The 20,561-nt window shown below is 44.1% G+C and overlaps 1 protein-coding gene across 1 annotated transcript; it reads left to right on the plus strand.

Annotated features, from left to right (window-relative positions):
• Nucleotides 1–323: 323 nt before the first annotated feature.
• VAMP4 (vesicle associated membrane protein 4) lies at nt 324–20,194 on the plus strand. The gene is made up of 7 exons (XM_056845467.1): nt 324–409; nt 3,776–3,822; nt 4,233–4,283; nt 15,479–15,579; nt 16,967–17,046; nt 18,112–18,163; nt 20,002–20,194. Exons 1-7 carry the CDS (start codon nt 344–346, stop codon nt 20,028–20,030), a joined length of 426 nt encoding a protein of 141 aa, XP_056701445.1. The 5' UTR covers nt 324–343; the 3' UTR covers nt 20,031–20,194.
• Nucleotides 20,195–20,561: the final 367 nt, after the last annotated feature.

Raw genomic sequence — 20,561 nt, forward strand, 5'->3', positions numbered from 1 at the left:
AGAAGAGGGGAGATGTTTTAAAAGTGCAATCAAAATGCTATTTTGGGCGTCGTTTGTGATAAGAAACTGATTATAGAATAATATAAGGAGAGATACTGCTGCTGTTTAAAAGTATCAGAGGGTCTTGTGTATTTATATTCTCTAGATGTCAACCAGACCAAAACATCACAACTAGAGTGCAACCAGTCTTGGGGCATTTAGTCTTTACACTGTGGCTGATAGCCAGCAAAATGGGGTGTGTTCTTTTTTTAAAGCCGCATCTCTTCCCCTTTTCTCCTCCTAGGCATTGACTTCTGCCTTCCTCTTCTCACTGAAACAGCAAAAGCAACGACTGTGTGAAAATATGCCTCCAAAATTCAAGCGCCACCTCAATGATGATGATGTTACTGGGTCAGTGAAAAGTGAGAGGGTGAGTGCTAGAAGCTTGCTTTGCCTGGTTTAAGTATGCCAGCTTCTCCAGCAGAGAACATTTTGCTGGTCTCGGAGTATGTATTTTGTTTTTGTTTTATTTATTTAAAACATTTTTATGCCGCCTTAAGGTATGTTGGTCCCAGGCTATACAGGGTTTTAAAGGTCAATACCAGCATGTTGGTAAAGCTGCTCAAGTCTTGGGAAGTTGCATGGTAGTCCCATGTAAGTTGCTTTGAACTTCCTAGGGAATGAGCAGGATGTAAGTGAAGCTTGACTGACGGATGCCTTTGTGCTTGGAAAGCCTGAAAGGAGTATGTATTCCCTGGGAAAACCTAAGTGTTTCTGGCACTACTGTTCATTCTTGCGTCCCAGAATCTATTGTTCAATAACGTGTTTGTTTCTATAAGTGTTCAAAGTACTTCCTGCTTGTTGTTTCCTAACAACTTTGGAAGGCAGGCTAGAATTCAGTATTATCGAGCAGGCATGAAGCAAGGTGGTTTAACAAGAGACATGCTTTCCCTTCTGCTTTTAGATAATATACAAGTATGAGACTGCTGCAGGAAGAGGGGTGGAAGAACAGTGCAGTCGCAATACACCAATAAAGCTTTTCCCCATGTGGGAAGGAATGCCACAGAACTGCCAGGGCTGTATTTTCCAGCTCTTGATGCCCCGCTCCTTGGCCTGGCCAGAGAAACCAGCACAGTAGTTGGGTAACATGCACTCTTCCCTAGGGAAGAGCACCGAAAGGACTAAGAGGGAAGGAGGGGGTGGTGTCGTTTGGTTAGTTGTCTGAAATGGCCGTTCTTTTGGCCCAGGCAAGTGGCTGAGTGCGCTTCTGCTTTCAGAGTTGGTCTAGAAATCATTACACAGCCTCACTTCTGCTTTAAATCTGAAATCACCCAAAGGCAATTTGTGGTCTTTGTTTATCAAAAATCAAACCAAGTATAATTAATGGAAATTTCCTCGCCAATACATTCTGTATAACTACACTGAAGGGGTGGTTAGCATTGTGTGGCCTGGATTGTTAAAGGGAAAGGTTCTTTCTACACATGGTCTGAACTGCTAAAACTAGTGGGGAACTGAGAGATAATCCTTTCAATACTTATTAGAATATGCACATAAAGCTGCCTTCATACTGAGTCCATTGGTCTTTCTCGATCAGTACTGTATCTGACAGCAGCTCTCCAGGGTGTCATGTAGGTTTTCCCCTCACTCAGTGCTTGAATCTTTTAACTGGAAATTCCAGGGATTGAACCTGAGACCTTCTGCATGCCAAGTAGATGCTGTACCACTGAGCCACAACATGCTTCAGGGAGACTAAAAATTATAACTAGTTTTTAGCTGGATCTTGCACATGAAGGATCACAGGGTAGGGGATAATGCCAGGATTTTGTGTCTCACCTAAATTCCCTTTAAGAAACAGCCTTAATTGTGGATATGCTAGTAAGAAACTTCCTTAATCCTCAAAATAAGAGTGCCTGAGATTGGCACTTTTAATTTTCTTAATATTTTTATCCTATCCTTAGCGCTTAGAGTGGGGAAACACTCTATTCACCATCATAAGAAGCCTTTGATCAATGTCACATTAGTTTTACAAATGGGGAATTGAGAGGAGTTTTGCCCACAGAAGTGAGCTTGTGACTAAAGTGTAATTAGTTATATGTCTCCTAAGTCCAGCACTTGTCTACAGGACACTGTTGTTCCGAACCAGAAAAAGAAAAATAGGTTTAACTGAGTATGTTATCCTGTGTTAGTATTAGGTTGAGACCCATGCTTTAACTGCCCTATGAGGAGCAGTTAAAACGATTAGGGCTGTTTAGCTTGGAAAGAAGGCGGCTGAGGGGAGACATGATAGAGGTCTATAAAATTATGCATGGTTTGGAGAGAGTGTACAGGGAGAAGCTTTTCTCCCTCTCCCATGATACTAGAACGCGGGATCATCTGCTAAAGCTGGAGGGTGAGAGATTCAAAACAGATAAAAGGAAGTATTTTTTCACACAACGCATGGTTAAATTGTGGAACTCCCTGCCCCAAAATGTGGTGATGGCTGCCAACTTGGAAGGCTTTAAGAGGGGAGTGGACATATTCATAGAGGAAAGGGGTATTCATGGCTACTAGTTAAAATGGATACCAGTCATGATGCATACCTATTCTCTCCTGGATCAGAGGAGCATGCCTATTATCTTAGGTGCTGTGGAACACAGGCAGGATGGTGCTGCCGCAGTCGTCTTGTTTGGGGGCTTCCTAGAGGCACCTGGTTGGCCACTGTGTGAATGGACCTCTGGACTTGAGGGACCTTGGTCTGATCCAGCAGGGCTTTTCTTATGTTCTTTATTCAACATGAGAAACTGGAACTTCTCTCAGGTCTGCGTGCAAAAAGAAAAAGGAGGTAATTACTTAAACTGGAATAGAAGGAAGAAAATTTAAAGGGGTAGTATCCCTGAGAAACTTCAGTAGCAGTCATGTTCTCCATACTGGACAACTTGATACTGCACTTGCATTTTAAGTTTTTTTTAAAAATCCATATATCAGGTCTGAAGAAAGATGGAGGAAACACTGGAATGCAAGCGGTTACTAGCAACCTAATCTGGATGCTCCATTAAAGGTGCCTGAACAAGTAATGGCAATTCTTGACTAAATGGCTGATGTGGAAGGAACGATAAGACAATTTGAAGTAGTGGATTACGAAGTACTGAAACCAGCCCTAGGATATGTCCATATATTTCTTCATTCTCCATGCTTTTGAGCCACATGCCTATGAAGTGCAAACTGAGGTTCCACAATTATGCTTCTTCCCCTGCCCTGTTTCAGTAGTGCAGTTCTAAGGATGTACTTTTCTGAGTGCGAGGAGGATCATCTCCAAGAAATCTCAGCTTTTATCTGACCCTACCTCCAGCACAATCTTTAGTATTTCTCTCTCCCAGTTTGTGTAATGTAAGTGCTTGTGTGTGTGTCATCCTTTCTCATGGAGCATGTTACCTTCCTTTTTCATATAATGTGACCCAAGGGTGATTGTGACCCAGGTAAAACACTTTCATGATGTAGTGGTTAGGAGCGGTGGACTCTAATCTGGAGAACCGGGTTCGATTCTCCACTCCTCCACATGAAGTCAGCTGGGTGACCTTGGGCTAGTCACAGTTCTCTTCGAATTCTCTCAGCCTCACTTACCTCACAAGGTGTCTGTTGTGGGGAGAGGAAGGGAAGAGTTTAAGCCGGTTTGATTCTCCTTAAAAGGTAGAGAAAATAGGAATATAAAACTCAACTCTTCTTCTTGTCTTGGGGTAGATTTATGCAAGCAGCGGTGACAGGGAAATGTCATGAGGTGTTTTGTTGTTTGAGATATATGGATTTTTTGTATTTGCAGAGAAACCTCCTGGAGGAAGATTCAGATGAAGAGGAGGACTTTTTCTTGTAAGTATATCCGAGACTGGAGCAAAAACTAAGTCATTCAGTGGGATGGATCACTACAGATCTATCCTTCAGTCCCTGGTACCAAATCTTTTGCAGATCTCTTATTGACCTTGCCCACTAAACAGCATCAGGCGCTTGTTTCCAACATTCAGTGGAGTTTGTGCATAATTCACTGCCAGCAGCAGGAACTGTGAACCTTTCAATTCAAAATTAAGGAACCTGAGGCAGCAGACAGATGGAATAAATGCTGTTCCCACCGGCTCACTTTGTGCTATTCTTACTTTGTACAGAATTTTCAAAGTTCAGGTTTCATCTCTGAATCAGCCACACAGTTTCCATTAAAATAGATAAGAAATGCTCCTGAGTTTAATCTGATGATGAGTCCTATATCCTGTGTCATCTCTTTGCAGGAGAGGTCCATCGGGTCCAAGGTTTGGACCCAAGAATGACAAGATCAGGCAGTAAGTATCTTATTGCATTTTGAACTGGGTCTCTTGTCATATTTCCAGTTTGTATGAAACCACCGCAGACTTCTAGTTTCACACAGCATTGGTGGGAAATCTAAAAATGCACAGTTTCCAAGACTTGAGAGATCTGATCCTATTTTCAAAAAAGTGAGCACTGTAGAAGAAGAAGAGTTGGTTTTTATATGCCGATTTTCTCTACCTTTTAAGGAGAATCAAACCAGCTTGCAATCGCCTTTCCTTCTCCCCACAACAGACACCTTGTGAGGTAGGTGAGGCTGAGAGTTCTGAGAGAACTGTGACTGGCCCAAGTTCACCCAGCTGGCTTCATATGGAGGAGTGGGGAATCAAACCCAGTTTTCCAGATGAGAGTCTACCACTCTTAACCACTACATCATGCTGGCTGGCTCTGTATACCATAGAAGGGCCAAGTATGTATTCTTAATAGCTTGGATCCTGTGATGTGTCAAGGCTTTGACAGTTGCTGATGTCTGTGGCTGTACCCTCGCCCCATCAGCCTTTTCCAGTCGCAGGACCAACTGTTCCTCTTGCATGATGGAAAAAATAAGAGGAAGCCATTTTTCCCCTTCCCCATGGCAACCGCCAGACTCATGTGACTATTACCCCACATGGGTCCTGTGACCTTGGAAGTAAACTGTCTTGAGGGCAATGAAGGGCTATGATGGAGAGGAAAGCTAGAAAGTTCAGCAGTCCTTGTGTGGACCTTGCTGGGGCCTTGTGCTGTATCCATGCCAGTATTCAAAAGGCCTATTACAGTATACAGTTTATGGGAACAGTCCATGACCAGTAAAATATCCATCACATATACAGAATAAAAGGTATAAAAAGGCCTATTGTTATTGGGTGCTAGATGCCCCTTTCACCCATCTGACACAGGTTCTTGGGACCCTTCTGAATACCCATAATAGGTTCAAGGCAGCTGACAAATTGGAAGCAATTAAAATGTAGCTAGTAGTTAGCAGCTGTACCAAAAACAGTAGGGAAGAAGTCAAAACAACTCTAGGAATAATTGCTGCTAACAGGCTTAAGGTCGAGTACTTGGTGAAATCCTCAGCAACAAGTTCCTTCAAAAAGGAGGGAAAGACACCTCCCCCCCACTGTCACAGACCAGTTCAGTTTGGTTGCTTAAAACCAATGGTGATTTGATGGCTCTCTCTCACAATACAGGGCTATAGGTCCTGAAGAAATAGATCACCTTTCTTGGGTGGTGCTTCTCCCATGTGCAACCTTTTTTGGGCTAGAACTTTGGAGGTGGGTTCTTGTGATGTACCTCTGAGGGGTCAGTACCACAGTAAACTTATTGTCAGTGGCCATAATCCTCACCCACATCCCATGTATACTTTTTCTTTCCTCTCTGTCTCTCACCAAAATAAGTCATGTGTTCTTCCTCACATTTGTGAATCTGTTGTGGAACTTGAAGTGTCAGTGCCCTGAAACTACTAGGTTGGATCCCGACATAATACCTGCTAATGGAAGATACTACCCTGCCTCCCCTCTCCTGCTGCAACACACTCATCTCCATAAAATGCATCTCTCAGTGAAACAGAGACCCTCAGGAATATCAAGAGGGGCAAACTGGAGGCCTGCAGTTTTCATTATTGGAAACAGAGAGTGAGTTTGGTGTAGCTGTTACGAGTGTCGGACTAGGGTCTGGGAGGCCAGGTTCAAATCTCCGCCCTTCCACGGAAGCTCAGTGGGTGACCTTGGGCCAGTCACACACTTTCAGCCTAACCTATCTTACCGGGTTGTGAGGGTAAAATGGAGGAGAGGATGAGGATGTAAGCTGCTTTGGGTCCCTGTTGTGGAGAAAGGCAGGGTATAAATAAAGTTTATAAATTATTGTCAGTACTTAACCCAGTTGTTTGTGGTTTGTATGCTGCAATGCTTGGGGAATTAGGTCAAAGCATGCCTCTATTACGTTTCAGTCTTTGTGGTATATCCCCTTGGGATGGACAGGTTAGATTCTGCCTCTCCTTAAGAGCTGATGGGATGTTAGTGAGAGACAGTTGAAAACCAGCCGTTGGTTTGTTGGCAGCTGGGGAATTCAAGGGTATGTCTGACTGAGTGAAGCTGAGGTGAAGAACAGCTTGAAGTTAACTGGACCGAAAAGTCAATTTGTTACAAAAGTTCCCAAATACTGCAATAAGGACGCAGTTTAAAAGTTCAATGGAAAAGAAAGTTTGTAACCTTTATCTTACTTTCTTCAGTGTCATGTTCAAACCATAAATAAAAGTCAACTCCTTGTTTGTTTAACCCTGGGAGCTGTGTGTCTCCGGGAAAGAAGCACACACACACAAGCAAAGATCTCTGTCTGTATATGTTTTAGGATATGAACAATGGCCGCAGTGTGTGGATGGAACAGTGTATGAGCCCCCAACCCCAGTAAAGTGTTTGATTATTAAAGGGGGCTGGGCTACCCTGTCTGCTGATGTCTCTGAGAGAGAGGACTTGAGATGTGAAATGGTCATGGCTCAATGGTGATTTTAAAGAAGGGTAGCGACATGTGATGGCCTGACCTACTTTATTTTATTTTATTTTTCACATTTCTAGCCCGCCCTCCCCCGGCAAACAACAATAAAAATTCCAATATAACAGTAAGAATAAAATATATAACTATAAAACCACAAAACAACCCGACTAATTAAAAAGATGGCCGCCGTATTTAAGTGCATACGGCAGCAGGTAAGGCCAACCATAGTATATCATCGGTTCGGCTGTCCACCCTCAAGTAGATCAAAAACAGAGGGTGGTGAGTAGGGAGGCCAACACAGATCTTACTTAATCTCACCTGCGGCCGTCCTCAACCATAGGCAGAATAGCTCTGTCTTACAGGCCCTGCGGAACTCCTTCAGGCCCCGCAGGGCCCTGATGTTATCCAGCAGAGCATTCCACCAAGCCGGGGCCAGGACCGAAAAGGCCCTGGTCGAGGACAGCCGCACATTTCTCGGGCTGGGGACCACCAACAGATTTTTATCAATAGAGCGTAATGCTCTTCGGGGGGTGTACCAGGAGTGTTACAGGGGTGTACTTGTAACCCTGAACTTGAGAAAGAGGTTGTGGAGGGTGGTAGGTTCTCTGTGTGAGTGGAAAAGGGGCCTCACACTCCTACTCAAAAGCAAGAATTGGATAGATGGGGGGTGTTCTTCCTACAGGAGAAATGGGCAAGTAGTTGGCCTAGCTCTCCCCCCCCCCTTTGTTTCTTGGGTCTTGGATGAGAGTTGCTCTTGCACAGAAAAAGTGAGACACTCAGCCTGCAATGAAGGAACTTGGGTAGGAAGAGAACTGGAATATAAGCTGGGAGATGCTCCATTCAGTTTCATCTCAATGGCATAACCAACTAAAATCTCACGGTAAAGTCTTGACTATGATGCGTTGTGTGCTATGCGTTGTGCAAAATGGACAGATGTTTCGCTAACCTTTTGTTAAAAGTTAGCTTCAGTTATTTCATGCAAGTCGTGGGTGGGGGTTTCTCCCCTCTTCGGGCTAAGGACTAATGTTAAGGCCACAAACCGGAGTTAGGTTTTTTTAGAATAGAATAGAAATTTTATTACAGTCAATGACCAGCACAAGTAAAACAGGTAAGTTACCAGTTTACAGTCGTCTAAAAAAACATCTGAATAAAACATGCTGGTTCATTAGTTAGTATAATGAATGAACCACTTGGTAAGAAAAGGAGAGCACATATAATATAACTGTTTGCCTTCATTTTCAAAACTGCTGGTTAGCACAGCCTCTCCGTCATATATCAATTGCAGCGGCACAGAATCTAGCAACTGAATACGTTATATTTGAGTTGACATCTTGTAGCAGGGATGACGTATTGAACTGTCCATACTGGCTGGAAGATTTATGAATTAGTGGTGAGATGAACCTTTCTCTGATAGCTGTATAATATTGACAATGAAAAAGAACATGTTCAAGGGTTTCTATATATCCAGAACCACAGGGGCATTTTCTCTCCTCATATGGCATCTTTCTGTAGTGGCCTTCCTGGATGGCTGACGGGAGGGCTTGGCATCTGGCCAGGGTGAAAGCTCTTCGATGTTTTGGAATTTCAAGTCTGCTTAGATACTCCATGGGAGTAGTAAGGTATCTGCAGGGTTCACTAATAATGAAGTTTGGTGGTATGGCAAGATCTGTTTGACGCTCTGTGTCGATTATACATTGTTTAATTGTTGCCTTAGCCAGATCATAGCCCATGTGGGTTAGTACCTGCGGTATAAAGCCTAATGTAGACATTTTATCTGTGGAGTTAGGGTTTGTATTCCTTGTTGCAAGTAGTGTTGACTTCACTTCTCAATGGGTGCTGACAACCTACTGACACCTGCTCAAGGCTGTGCTGTGATGGCTCCACAAGCTTAGAAAGAATATTTTTCCCAATTATATTGTAGCTTGAGCATTGGGACAATGTAGTATCCCCGCACACACACTGAAGCATTTGTTTGGGGAATCCCACACCACAAATAACAGCTCCACATTTTCATTACAAACTGTCCTTTAAAAGAGCTCAGACTTAGTGGTGGCTGTGAGTAGTGCTTCCTACTGCTTTTTTGGTAGCAAAAAGAAATGACTTACTTTCTAGTTTTGCACCCTTTAGAACCGATTAGTAGATATCATCTGTTGGTTGGGGATAGTCTACCTTTAATGTGTGGTTGGATGAAAGATGAAAAGCAAGTGAGAAAGAAGCTACCAATAAAGCAGTATCTGAAAATTAGATTCAAGCTCTCATTCCATGGTACATCAGAATATTTGGGATTGTTGAAGCCATGAATGGAGTTTTGCTTTAGGTATGCCACAGAGGGCAAGTTCTTGTAATTGTCTGTTACGCCAAGGCAGTGGATGAACAAAATGGAGTCTTCCTTAGGCTCTATCAGCTCTGGCTGCGGGAGGCTGTAGGAGTGATTTTGGAGGGGGGATAGCTCTGTGATCCATGCATGGCATTCCCCTTTCTCTGACACACACACAGGTGAACAACATGGTTCATACCAAAGTGAGTGCGTTTATCTTTTCCTGCTAATCTCTTGCTTGAAACGTACTGGGATACAAAGAGCATGGTTGTTCTGCTGCTCATGCTGGAGATGCTTTTAGGGTTTCAAAAGTTTTCGACACCCGAGAGCATGTCAGATTCTCCTTGTAAGAGCTCTACCTTATTGGGTCAGATTCTGTTTCCAACAGCAGATGCCTATGGAAGCCTGAAAACCGGCTGTGGTGGAGTACCACTGATGCTTGGGTGTATATAATGCCTCTGCTAATACTGTTGATAAGGACCATCCTGTGTGAATTTCTGTCTAATCCTGTTCTAAATTCTTCTCAGCTAGTGGTCTTCAACCCTTTTCTTGTGTGTGTGAGAGAGAGAAGTGCCGTCAAGTTGCAGCCAACTTATGGCGACCCCTTATGGGGTTTTCAAGGCAAGAGACTAACAGAGGTGGTTTGCCGATGCCTTCCTCTGCACAGCATCCCTGGTATTCCTTGGTGGTCTCCCATCCAAATACTAACCAGGGCTTACCCTGCTTAGCTTCTGAGATCTGATGAGATCAGGCTAGCCTGGGCCATCCAGGTCAGGGCAACCCTTTTCTTAGTGTGTGTAATTATGTGACTGTGTGATGTAACTTATTTCTGCTGCTGTACAGCATTACATGGGGAGGGGCTGTGGCTCGTTTTGTAGAGCATCTGCTTGGCATGCAGAAGGTCCCAGGTTCAGTCCCTGGCATCTCCAGTTAAAGGGACTAGGCGAGTAGGTGATGTGAAAGACCTCTGCCTGAGACTCTGGAAAGCTGCTGCCAGTCTGAGTAGACAATACTGACCTTGATGGACCAAGGGTCTGATTCAGTATAAGGCAGCTTCATGTGTCCATGCGTTCATTACTTTGTTGAGTATCTACATAACAGCATGTTTTTCACATGGGTGTTGAGAAGTTGCTTACTAGTAGTTGGTTATCTTTGCCTTTCCCCATGTAAAATAGGTATCTGAGCTGAGACTTTTGTTTGCAGCAGATGACAGGGAAGAAGCCTGGTATCTCGTGCCTGTAATAGAGAGAGATGTCCTTCCCTCTCCCTCCTTTCTGCTGTGCTGGGATGAGAGGATCCCTGGTGGTCATCTGGATTGTGCAGTCTCTGGAGTGCTAAGTTTCCAAAGGCTGAATTGGGACGGATTGTGGAGGGAGATGGAAGTGAAGTAGCTTATGAAGAATTGGGTATCCTTACGCTGATGCAAAGAGGGTGCAGTTTGCATAGGTCAGAGATGGCCTTTTGAAATTGGCAGTGCAGTGCTCAGCCTGGCAGGAAGATATTTACCTGGTTGTGTTTCATCCAAACAAAGGGCAACACCCAAGGGAATGCACCTAATTAAGTGTCACTGACTTCATTGCCAGTGTCTTCTTGTCCATCCTCATCAAAACAAGTTGAGAGACAAGGATCTCAAAGGGAGCGAGCAGAGTGGCAGATGAAAGATTCTTGGCTTATATTTACTTGCATTCCTGCGTGAAATTAACTTGGAAATCTGACAGCTGAGAGCCAGAAGTAAAACAGTGCAACAGCCTTTTGGTGACTCCCAGTAAAGACTCTTGTTTTGGAAAACAAAATTTTAATGTGCATGTTTTTAATGATGAGATGTGCTCAGGCTGAAGCAGATAGTAGTGACACAAATTGTGACATTGTGTGCAAATGCAGTAGTGGGGGAAACTGTTGAGCCATTTGTCATGTATTTGAAGGGGGGATAGGACTTGCTTGCACATTCTTCATTGTGGTTGTACCTTAATATTTTGTTAGGTATTTGTACAGACATTGATGGCTCCATATGGAGCGATTCTTACCCAAAAGCTCATAACTGTGTTCTGATCTATTACTTCAGCTGTCAAATGCAAGTTTATTTCGGCTGGCGCATTTTCACTTGAGGGGAAAAAATCAGTAATGCTAATCATGGGTAATGCGCCAGTGCTGGCTGCCTCTGCATTCACTTTCATGCTCTAGAAGGGTGAATATTTATGTTCCTCCTGCATATCCCTACTGGCTTATATAAGAGAGCTTGGATGCAGCCAAAAATGCACCTTTGGAATCCGTTTTAATGGGAGTAAGTGAGCATTGGATGGACCCAGCCTTGACAGCTTTTCTGCATATAAAGCTCCTGGAAGGTTACTTGGAGTGTGGGGGTGGATGTGCTTTGAGGGCCAGAACTTTCCTTTCTGATTTGCTTATCCCTCCTCCCCACATCCTTCTTTGAACTGAATTGTCCTCAGTAGGGAGAGAGGGCATTCCAAGATGAACAGTAACAGGAAGAAGGCACCCTAAATACCAGAAGAGCTTCCTGTCATTTGGGCACTGAGAATTAATTTCAGTCCTAATTGTGTGGCTAATGGGTATGGTGTGTTGTCACCTTTTTCTTTGTTAGACTCCTACCCTTTGTTAAACCCTCTTACCACTGATTTGATTCCTGCTTTAAATATTGTAACTGGGATTTCTTTTAAAATGGGAGGAAGTTGATTTACTCAACCCTTTAAACTTTCAGAATAATGAATATTGAGTTGGGTTTTAGAGATTTTGAAGTATCTGTGCAAGTTGGGAATAAGTTGCCATCTCTCTTGTCTGCTCTCAGTTCCACCAAAAGTAGTGGAATAAACTTGATGCTGGGAGGGGAAGGCCTCAATAGACATGTTGTTTCAACCTAATTCTCACTGAGGTGGGGAAATCGGTGTCTGCACTGTACCAATTCTGCAAAAATGTTCCCTGCACATAAACGTCCACCATCTCAGAGAAGGCTAGCTAGAATCTGTTCCTATGTGCATGCATTTTCTTGTTTTAGTTCTATCAGCCCCATCTGCAGTCTGCAGCCCAAATTCAGGTTTACCACAATAGTGGGAACTAAAGGTAAAGGTTGGGATGAGACCCTGCAAGCACCAGGTCATTACTGACCCATGGGGTGACGTCACATCCCGACGTTTACGGGGTGGTTTGCCATTGCCTTCCCCAGTCGTCTACACTTTATCCTCAGCAAGCTGGGTCCTCATTTTATCAGCATGGAAGGCTGAGTCAACCTTGAGTCGGCTACCTGAAACCGACTTCCATCGGGATTAAACTCAGGTAGTGAACAGATCTTTGACTGCAGTACTGCAGCTTACACTCGGCGCCACATGCTAAAAACTTCAGAGCATTTCATGTGCCACTACATCTCAGTAATCCACACAACATCCATGTAGGGTAGGTCATGGTTATTATCGCCCGCTACTGTAGATTCAGAGCCCCATGTCACAGAGTGGTAAGCTGCAGTACTGCAGTCAAATGCTCTGCTCATGACCTGAGTTCGATCCCAACGGAAGTTGGGTTCAGGTAGCCAGCTCAAGGTTGACTCAGCTTTCCATCCTTCCGAGGTCAGTAAAATGAGTACCCAGCTTACTGGGGGTAAAGCGTAGATGACTGGGGAAGGCAACGGCAAACCACCCCAGAAACAAAGTCTGCCTAGTAAACATCGGGATCAGGAATAGGTCAGGAATGACCTGGTGCTTGCACAGGGGACTACCTTTACCTTTTCTTACTGTAAATTCCCATCCTTGAGGCCCAAGGTATTTATAAAGATGTTGAACAACACAGGGCCCAGTTCAGATCCCTGAGGCGCTCCACTTGTCACATCTCTCCAAGTGGATGAGGAACCATTAACAAGCACTTTTGAATGCGATCTTTCAACCAGTTACAGATCCACCTAACAGTAACAGGATCTAAACCAAATTTTACCAATTTGTCAACAAGAATATTATGTGGAACCTTATCAAAAGCCGTACTGAAATCAAGATAAACTATGTCCATAGCATTCCCCTGATCCTCCCATTTCCCCTTCTCATAGGAATCTTTTGTGATTGTGCCTTCAATATTTCACTTTTAAGAAACTCCCATCCATCTTGAATCCCTTCTCTTAAGGATTTCTGACCATGGGATTATATCCAGCATAACATTATGTTCGTTAAAATTTTTTCCCCTAAAGTCCAATCTGTATGCCTGACTACGTACAGCTTTTCCCTCACCCAAGATTGTATATTCCAAAGTTACATGGTCACTACTATCCAGGGTGCCCACTACTCTCACCTTGCTAACCAGTTCTTCCCTGTTGGTAAGAACCAAGTTCAAGATAGCAGACCCCCTTGTTTCCCTCTCCACTTTCTGGACAATGAAGTTATCCGCAAGACAAGTCAGGAATTTATTTGACCTTTCACTTTTAGCAGACTTCCAACAGATATCTGAGTAATTGGAATCTCCCTTGACCACTGTGTCCTGTCTCTTTGAGAACTTTGTAATCTAGTCTATGAGTGTCTCATCCAAATCCTCTGCCTGGTTTGGTGGTCTATAGGAGACACACACCATAACATCACTATTATTTCTTCTTTTATTTTTATCCAGAGACTCTCGACTGAACTTCCATGCTCAGATTCATGTATTTCCTCACAAGTATACTCATCCTTGTCATATAATGCTACTCCTCCCCCCTTCCTTATTTGTCTATCCCTTTTAAACAAGTCGTACCTCTCAATCTTAATATTCCAATTGTGACTCTTATCCCACCAAGTTTCAGTAAAAAGGGATCTTAGTCCCCTTCCTATATTAGGACTTCAGATTCCTCCTGCTTGTTTCCCATACTCTCCACATTAGTGTAGAGTCTTTGGAATCCATGGTTTATGTGCACGGAGGGTTTTGTTTCTGGGCTTACTTGTGAGCTAATGTTTCCTTGCATTCGTGCCACTCCCTGTAAGTCTTTAGTGTTCTCATCTCCAGTTATTGGCATCATACTAGGCTTTAAGTTTTTATCTCGCTCCCCCATAGGTCAGAAGCTAGGAAGGGGGCTTGCCAGTGACTTCTAGAGATCAGAAGGTAAAATACATGTACTCAGGAATCACATTTTCTTTCCTTGTGTTTCCATTGCCATTTCTGTATCACATTCTCAGTTCTCCTCCGTGAGCAAATTCTAAAGAAAAAAGAGAACTGATTATTTTGTGCATCCAAATGAAGCCTGAACCCAGGAAAATAACCGTGTAAGAAAAGTATAATATGCCTTCTCTCTGATCATTATATGCTGTGTAAAGGGGTGTGATATGGAAGAGTGAGATTCCCATTAGGGCTGACCTCCTGGCTGCCCTGATTTTTGGCCTGTTAATACATCTCTGTGGATGACTTTTGTAGCCTTACAATGCAATCTTATGCATAATTGCTCCATTCTGAGTCCAGTTGTTGGGCCTTGGCTTAGGCTGTGCATAGAATTTGCACTATTTTGTAATGCGGGTGCAATATGTGTAGAGCAACAGTTTTATATTCCCCCTCTTAGAAGTAGAGTTCCTGTGTGACTTTGGGAGAGTAATTCCTGTCCCGATTTATAAAAGTTAAAGAAATCACCTGTAATATTGTCAAGGTAAAAGTAGCCAGTGTACTTAAATTCGGGCTTTTCTTGTGTTGCAATTTCAAACCAGAGGAATGTTACTCTCATGTCTGCGAGCATCCCAAAGGAACGATTACTCCTTGGAGTTGGATATGTTTTGTGAGATTGCCGAGGTGGGTCTGCCAGTTGTATGTATTATTGCCATGCAACACTTTGGTCATGGGAATGTCTCACTGGAACCGAATCTTCAACCTTTCAAGATTCCCTGGCCATGAGATCCACCAAGACCAGCCAGAAGGACATCAGAGCCACCTGACACGAAGAGAGCAAGATAGAATTATGGCCTCACTGGCTTCAAGGCCGGGACCATGACAAGCAGACCAAGAGATCCAGGGACAGGAAACACAAAATGAACAGGTGTACCGTAGTAGAGAACGAACCAAGGATTGGAGTCATGGAGGAATCCTTTCCTCCACGTAGTGACCTTACCTTGCTGTCCTGCCACTCTTCTCGGCATCCATCCAAAGAGAAGGAGGAGACATGACACCCTTGTTCTCTACACATGGGCACTAGAAGCAAGGCCTTCCAATAGACAGCAAAAATAGGGGCTTTAAAGGGTTTGTAACCCAGGAGATGGGGCTCTGTGATCTCAATTGAAGTTCTTAACCTTTGGGTTGGAGGCCATTGTACTGTAGAACGTCTGTGTCCCACCCTGCTTCTGAAATGTTTTGAACTGGTTTTAATTGCTTGTAGTGCTTGCTACCATTGATGATACATTTTTGGGACAGGTAACTTGTGATGTTTTTTGTTTCAACCAGTGTCCAAAACCAAGTTGACGAGGTCATTGATGTCATGCAAGAAAACATTACGAAGGTGATAGAAAGGGGAGAGCGGCTGGACGACTTGCAGGATAAATCAGGTAGGGATGTTTAGCGTTCACCGGTTGATACTCTTGGGCTTCTCTCTTCTGGTCTTGGGACAGGATTCCGAGGAACATGGCATCAGCATGGAATGAGCCCTCTGTGGTATCTTCTTATCCCCCCCAAAGCATGCATTGGGATGGAGCTTAAACCTGATGCTGATGCTTAACATTTCCTACTAAAGTCCAGGAATTTTAATGTTTTTCCAGCTTTGATGGTGCAATGTATCCTTGCCAAAAACATTTCAAAGGCTTTCATCCTAGGCAAGGTATGTGTTGCACAAAATGAGGAAATAGATCAATTTTACGTGGTCCATTTAATTGTATTTCTAGCATTGAATTTTGGTTGCCAGTTAGAGTACACTCCCTGATGGTACCTCTTTATTTATGATATGTGGTTTTCAATGTTTATAGGCCATGTAGCTGTTTGCCAACAGGTAACAAATCAGATGGATTTGGACCTGCGGTAGGAGGCTACTTCCACCTCTAATCCCTACCACTACCAGAGGTTGAAGTATATGTAAGAGTGCTTCCCCCAAGGGGGATCTTAGCACACCTTTTGAGACAAGCTGCCTCCTACTTCTCTTCCATTTCTATTCTAGTAGTGTAAGGCCGAAGCTGCCCACTGTTGTGGGAGGTTGGCAGTGATTTGTCATACAGTGCTCCATCAGATTTTAGAGTTTCATTAAACGAGGGAAGGTATAGGGAAAAGGAGTATGAAGAACAGCGTTTCAAAAGAGTAGCAACTAAGTTCTGCTCATTCCAGCATGCCCCTGGTGCCATCCTGTTTTGGCCCCTCTGCCAGTGTATGCCAGTGCCAAGGTTACACTGGTGCAGCAGTACACTAGAAGTTTAATTGCGCTAGGACATTCTTGAGATGTCATCTCTTGATCATTTAGGTAACCGCAGGATCTGGCTGTGTTCCTCCTTAGGGAAGTAGATCATCTGAAATTCACCACAGTTCTATAAGTAAACATTATGATTCGCAATATTGTCGAAGGCTTTCACAGTCAGAGTTCATTGGTTCTTGTAGGTTATCCGGGCTGTGTAACCGTGGTCTTGGTATTTTCTTTCTTGATGTTTCGCCAGCAGCTGTGGCAGGCATCTTCAGAGGAGTAACACTGAAGGACAGTGTCTCTCAGTGTCCTTCAGAGGAGTAACACTGTCCTTCAGTGTTACTCCTCTGAAGATGCCTGCCACAGCTGCTGGCGAAACGTCAGGAAAGAAAATACCAAGACCACGGTTACACAGCCCGGATAACCTACAAGAACAATTATGATTCGCTTTTGCTTTTAACAAAAATTCAAAAGAAGAGTCGCAGAAAGCTTCTGGATTTGCAGAATGTTAACTGTCTGTCTCTCTCTGATTTGTGCTTTTTCTGATTCAGAGAGCTTATCGGACAACGCAACAGCTTTCAGCAACCGATCTAAACAGCTCCGAAGACAGATGTGGTGGCGTGGCTGCAAGGTGAGGCGCGGAGAGAGGAGTTCTTTCTGTGTCGCTGAAGGCAGCGTTACCATGGGTGAACTTGGAGCATACTACTGCTCATTCAGGAGTTAAACTGTTGTGCCCCTCTGCGTGCCCTGCACTTAGAATGGGCCGAATTTTTCCCCTGGAGACCAGGCTCTGCTCTTTGCAACGCAGTTGAATCCAAGCAGGCTCTTTTACGTGCTCATTTGGTCATTGCCTTAAAGACGTGCTCCACCACCTTCATAGCTGGCGTATGTTTGGAGCATCATAGCTGACTGCGGATTTGAACTCATCCTACTGCACTGCACACCAATGTACTCTTACTTTGCAACTACACATCATCTGTTTGGAGTTATTTGGCTGGTTCTGTGAGCTTTTACCGTTACAATTGTGATGCAAGGAGTTAGGTTTCATTTTTCCAAGTGTAACAGTGTATCTCTACTTGTAATCGGGAAGCAGTAGCCTGGCTACTGGTCTTGCAGAGTGATTAAGGACTAAACTAGATGATACTCGTGGCACAAGTCAGGTTGGTGCCCTGATCTGACTTGCAGACACACGGGGCATTGAGAAAGTAACATTCCCAAGTGGGCCAGAGCCTGATGGGGGGGAGGTTCCCTCCTGTGCGTTTTTCCAAAGCAGAAATGGCTGGGGAGGGGGCTTGTTTGCTCTGCTGTGGGGCTGTACATTCAGCAGCGAGTACACATACAGCTCCGTGGTCCTTTCCGCTCCGTGGTCCTTTCCGCTCCGGTAAACAGCACAGGAGGGAAGGCTGAAACCTTCCCCTGGTCTGTGCTCATGAGGCGACTTGGGCCTGGGCATGCTTGGAAACGTTCGTTTGCTGATGTCATGTGTGTCTGCAAGTAGGTTGTGTTGCACGTATAATCTAGTGTGGCCCAAAAAGAGCCATGTAGGAGATGGTCATTTAAAATCTCATTCCCTGTCTGCATTAATAGGGAAATAATATTGGCCTCACAGAGCTCTATAAGGGTTATTTTGCTCAGTAAATGCTGAGAGCACCGTATGAATGGTGTTACTATTATTGCTCTGTGCTTCTTTCTGCAGATGAAGGCCATTGTGGCACTGGTTGCTGTTGCCGTTCTCCTAGTGATTATTGGTGAGTACATACAGAGGGTGCTGTGCTCTCTGTGGTGTTGGATTGCTTCTTTGAAGAGGCCAGATCTCGAACAGCCTCAGCCTGCTCAAGTTGACTTCCTTGATTTTGCTACCTTGAAGAAATCCTGTAAAGTCCTTTCATTCTTGCTCTTTGGCACCATTGGTTGCTTTACCACTGGGCAGTCGAGAGTCCATAGAGTCATGGGCGACATCAGAGGCAATCTAGTCAAACCCCCTTCCTGCTCAATGCAAGAATAGGCAGCTTGCCAAGAGATCTCTCACCCAAACCTCCCTTAGCTTCAGTGAAGTTGCTGCATCATATGCCTTCCCCCATCTTTTGCATGTTTGCTAGTTTAGGTCTGCCAAAGGGGTCTCCTTTAGCCTGTGGTATCCTTGTAGTCTTAAAGGGTTGTGGATTTGAATTGAGACCTATTTCAGTTCAACGTACATGAGCTAACTAGAATTACTTTTAAGGCCCACTGTAATTTTTCAGCGGTGACGTAATTTTTGCTATGATCAGCAAAAGCCAAATTATACAAAACTGGCCAAATATGCAGTTCTTCTTACATTACAATCCTGTGTGTGTGTATAAAGCGCTGATTTATGGCAACCCCTTATGGGGTTTTCAAGGCAAAAGAGCAACAGAAGTGGTTTGCCAGTGCCTTCCCCTGCATAGCAACCCTGGCATTCCTTGGTGGTCTCCCAACCAAATACTAACCAGGGCTGACCCTGCTTAGCTTCCGAGATCTGACAAGATCAGCCTATACCACGCTTCCTTCCGTCCCACAATCCCATGTACATTTGTGCAAATGAGGCCCAATGAGCTCAGTGTGATGTACTTCTTAAATATTGGATTTCAGCCTTAATTTGCATAATTTATATAGGTTGCGGAATGTAGTCATGTCTGGAACAGAATTTGGGTTCCGTTGGTGCAGGACTGGTTTGTGTTAAAATGCAGAGAAGGCACAAGTCTAGAAATAGATATCAGCTGTGTCTGAGACATTTTACTTGAGGTGTTTCTTACTGGGTGTCAAATTCCACTCTATTTAGCACTCAAATATATAATTATATATTATATGTGGCAGATGGACAGGCTAAATGAGGGGCAAGGTAGAGGTGTGTAAGAAAGGAATGCCAGTGAATGTTGTAAAGGAGGGAGTGGGTATCCCCACAGAACTCAGGCATTCATGAGCTGAGTCTATAATCTTTTCTCTTGGTTCTCCATTTAGAGTGCAGATTTATTTTGGGGATCATAACTAGGTCTGTTTACTGTACCAGGGTAGAATGAGCCCACAGCTCAGATGTGACTGATGGATGCTCTGTCAGGTGCAGTAAATAGACTGCATAATTTTTTAGAAGTTCTCTGGACAGGGTTGCATCTGTAGCCTGGCTTTCAGGTAGATGGTCCTGGAGAGACTGGCCACAATTAGGGTTTGTGTGTGTGGGGGGGGTCAATCACGTGAGAAGATCTCCCCTTTGTTGGTATCCCAGTAGCCAGCTCCATTGGGGAGGGGGACAACCAAGCCCATCTGCTTCAGTGGACTTCAAGGAGTGTAGCTCTGCGTGAAATTGCTCTGTTAATGTTTGGCCAAGTCGAAGAAACATTTGAGAGAATGCTCTGGCTGTGCCAAACCTCAAAAAGCCCAGAACAGCTATAGTGTATGCTGCTCTACTGCTTTAACCATGGTGATCAAACAGTATGCTTAAGAATGTGCTCTGGGTCGACCTTGGAGAGAGCTCTGCAGAGATAGAGAAGAAGAGTCTTAAAAACAGAGGGTGAAATTGGTCAGTTGGCAGCTCATGTATGTTTCAGGATGCTTCCTTCTCTGTCTTGTGCAGTTCCCATCATCCTCAAGTACCACACCTGACTTGCTGATGGAGTTTGCTGTGGACGTGGCTTTGGGATGACAGCAAAGCAAGCGGCTGCGTGCTTTCAGTGGAACATAACATGTATATAGCTTTGAAGTGTTTCTTTCCTCGGAGGCAAGTGACCCATTCTGATGAGGGCGTTTGGAGGACCTGACAAATCATCCTCTTTCTCCAGCCAAAATTTCACGTTAGTGTCAACTTTGAATCCAACACCTCGCCATCCGTCTGCTGAAGGGAGCCCCGTTTGGAACCAGAAACTTGCTGGTGTATTTCACTCTCTCTCTCTTTTTTTTTTACATTGTATATATTGCTACCTGCTAATAATGTTATTTATAATTTAAAACAATTTCTGACCACTGCTGGCAGAGTTCAGGGGTGGAGGAGTACGGGGTGGGATGAAAAATATAATGTCGATGCCGCTGTTCTAAGAAAACCTAACTGTTCAGAGAATGACTGCAAGGATGTCACTTTCCCCTCACATGTCCGTTTTAAAACCAACTTGATTTTGCAAGCAGATTTTCTGTACTTGT

The sequence above is a fragment of the Euleptes europaea genome, chromosome 2 (assembly GCF_029931775.1).
Source record: "Euleptes europaea isolate rEulEur1 chromosome 2, rEulEur1.hap1, whole genome shotgun sequence".
Taxonomy (NCBI): Eukaryota; Metazoa; Chordata; class Lepidosauria; order Squamata; family Sphaerodactylidae; genus Euleptes; species Euleptes europaea.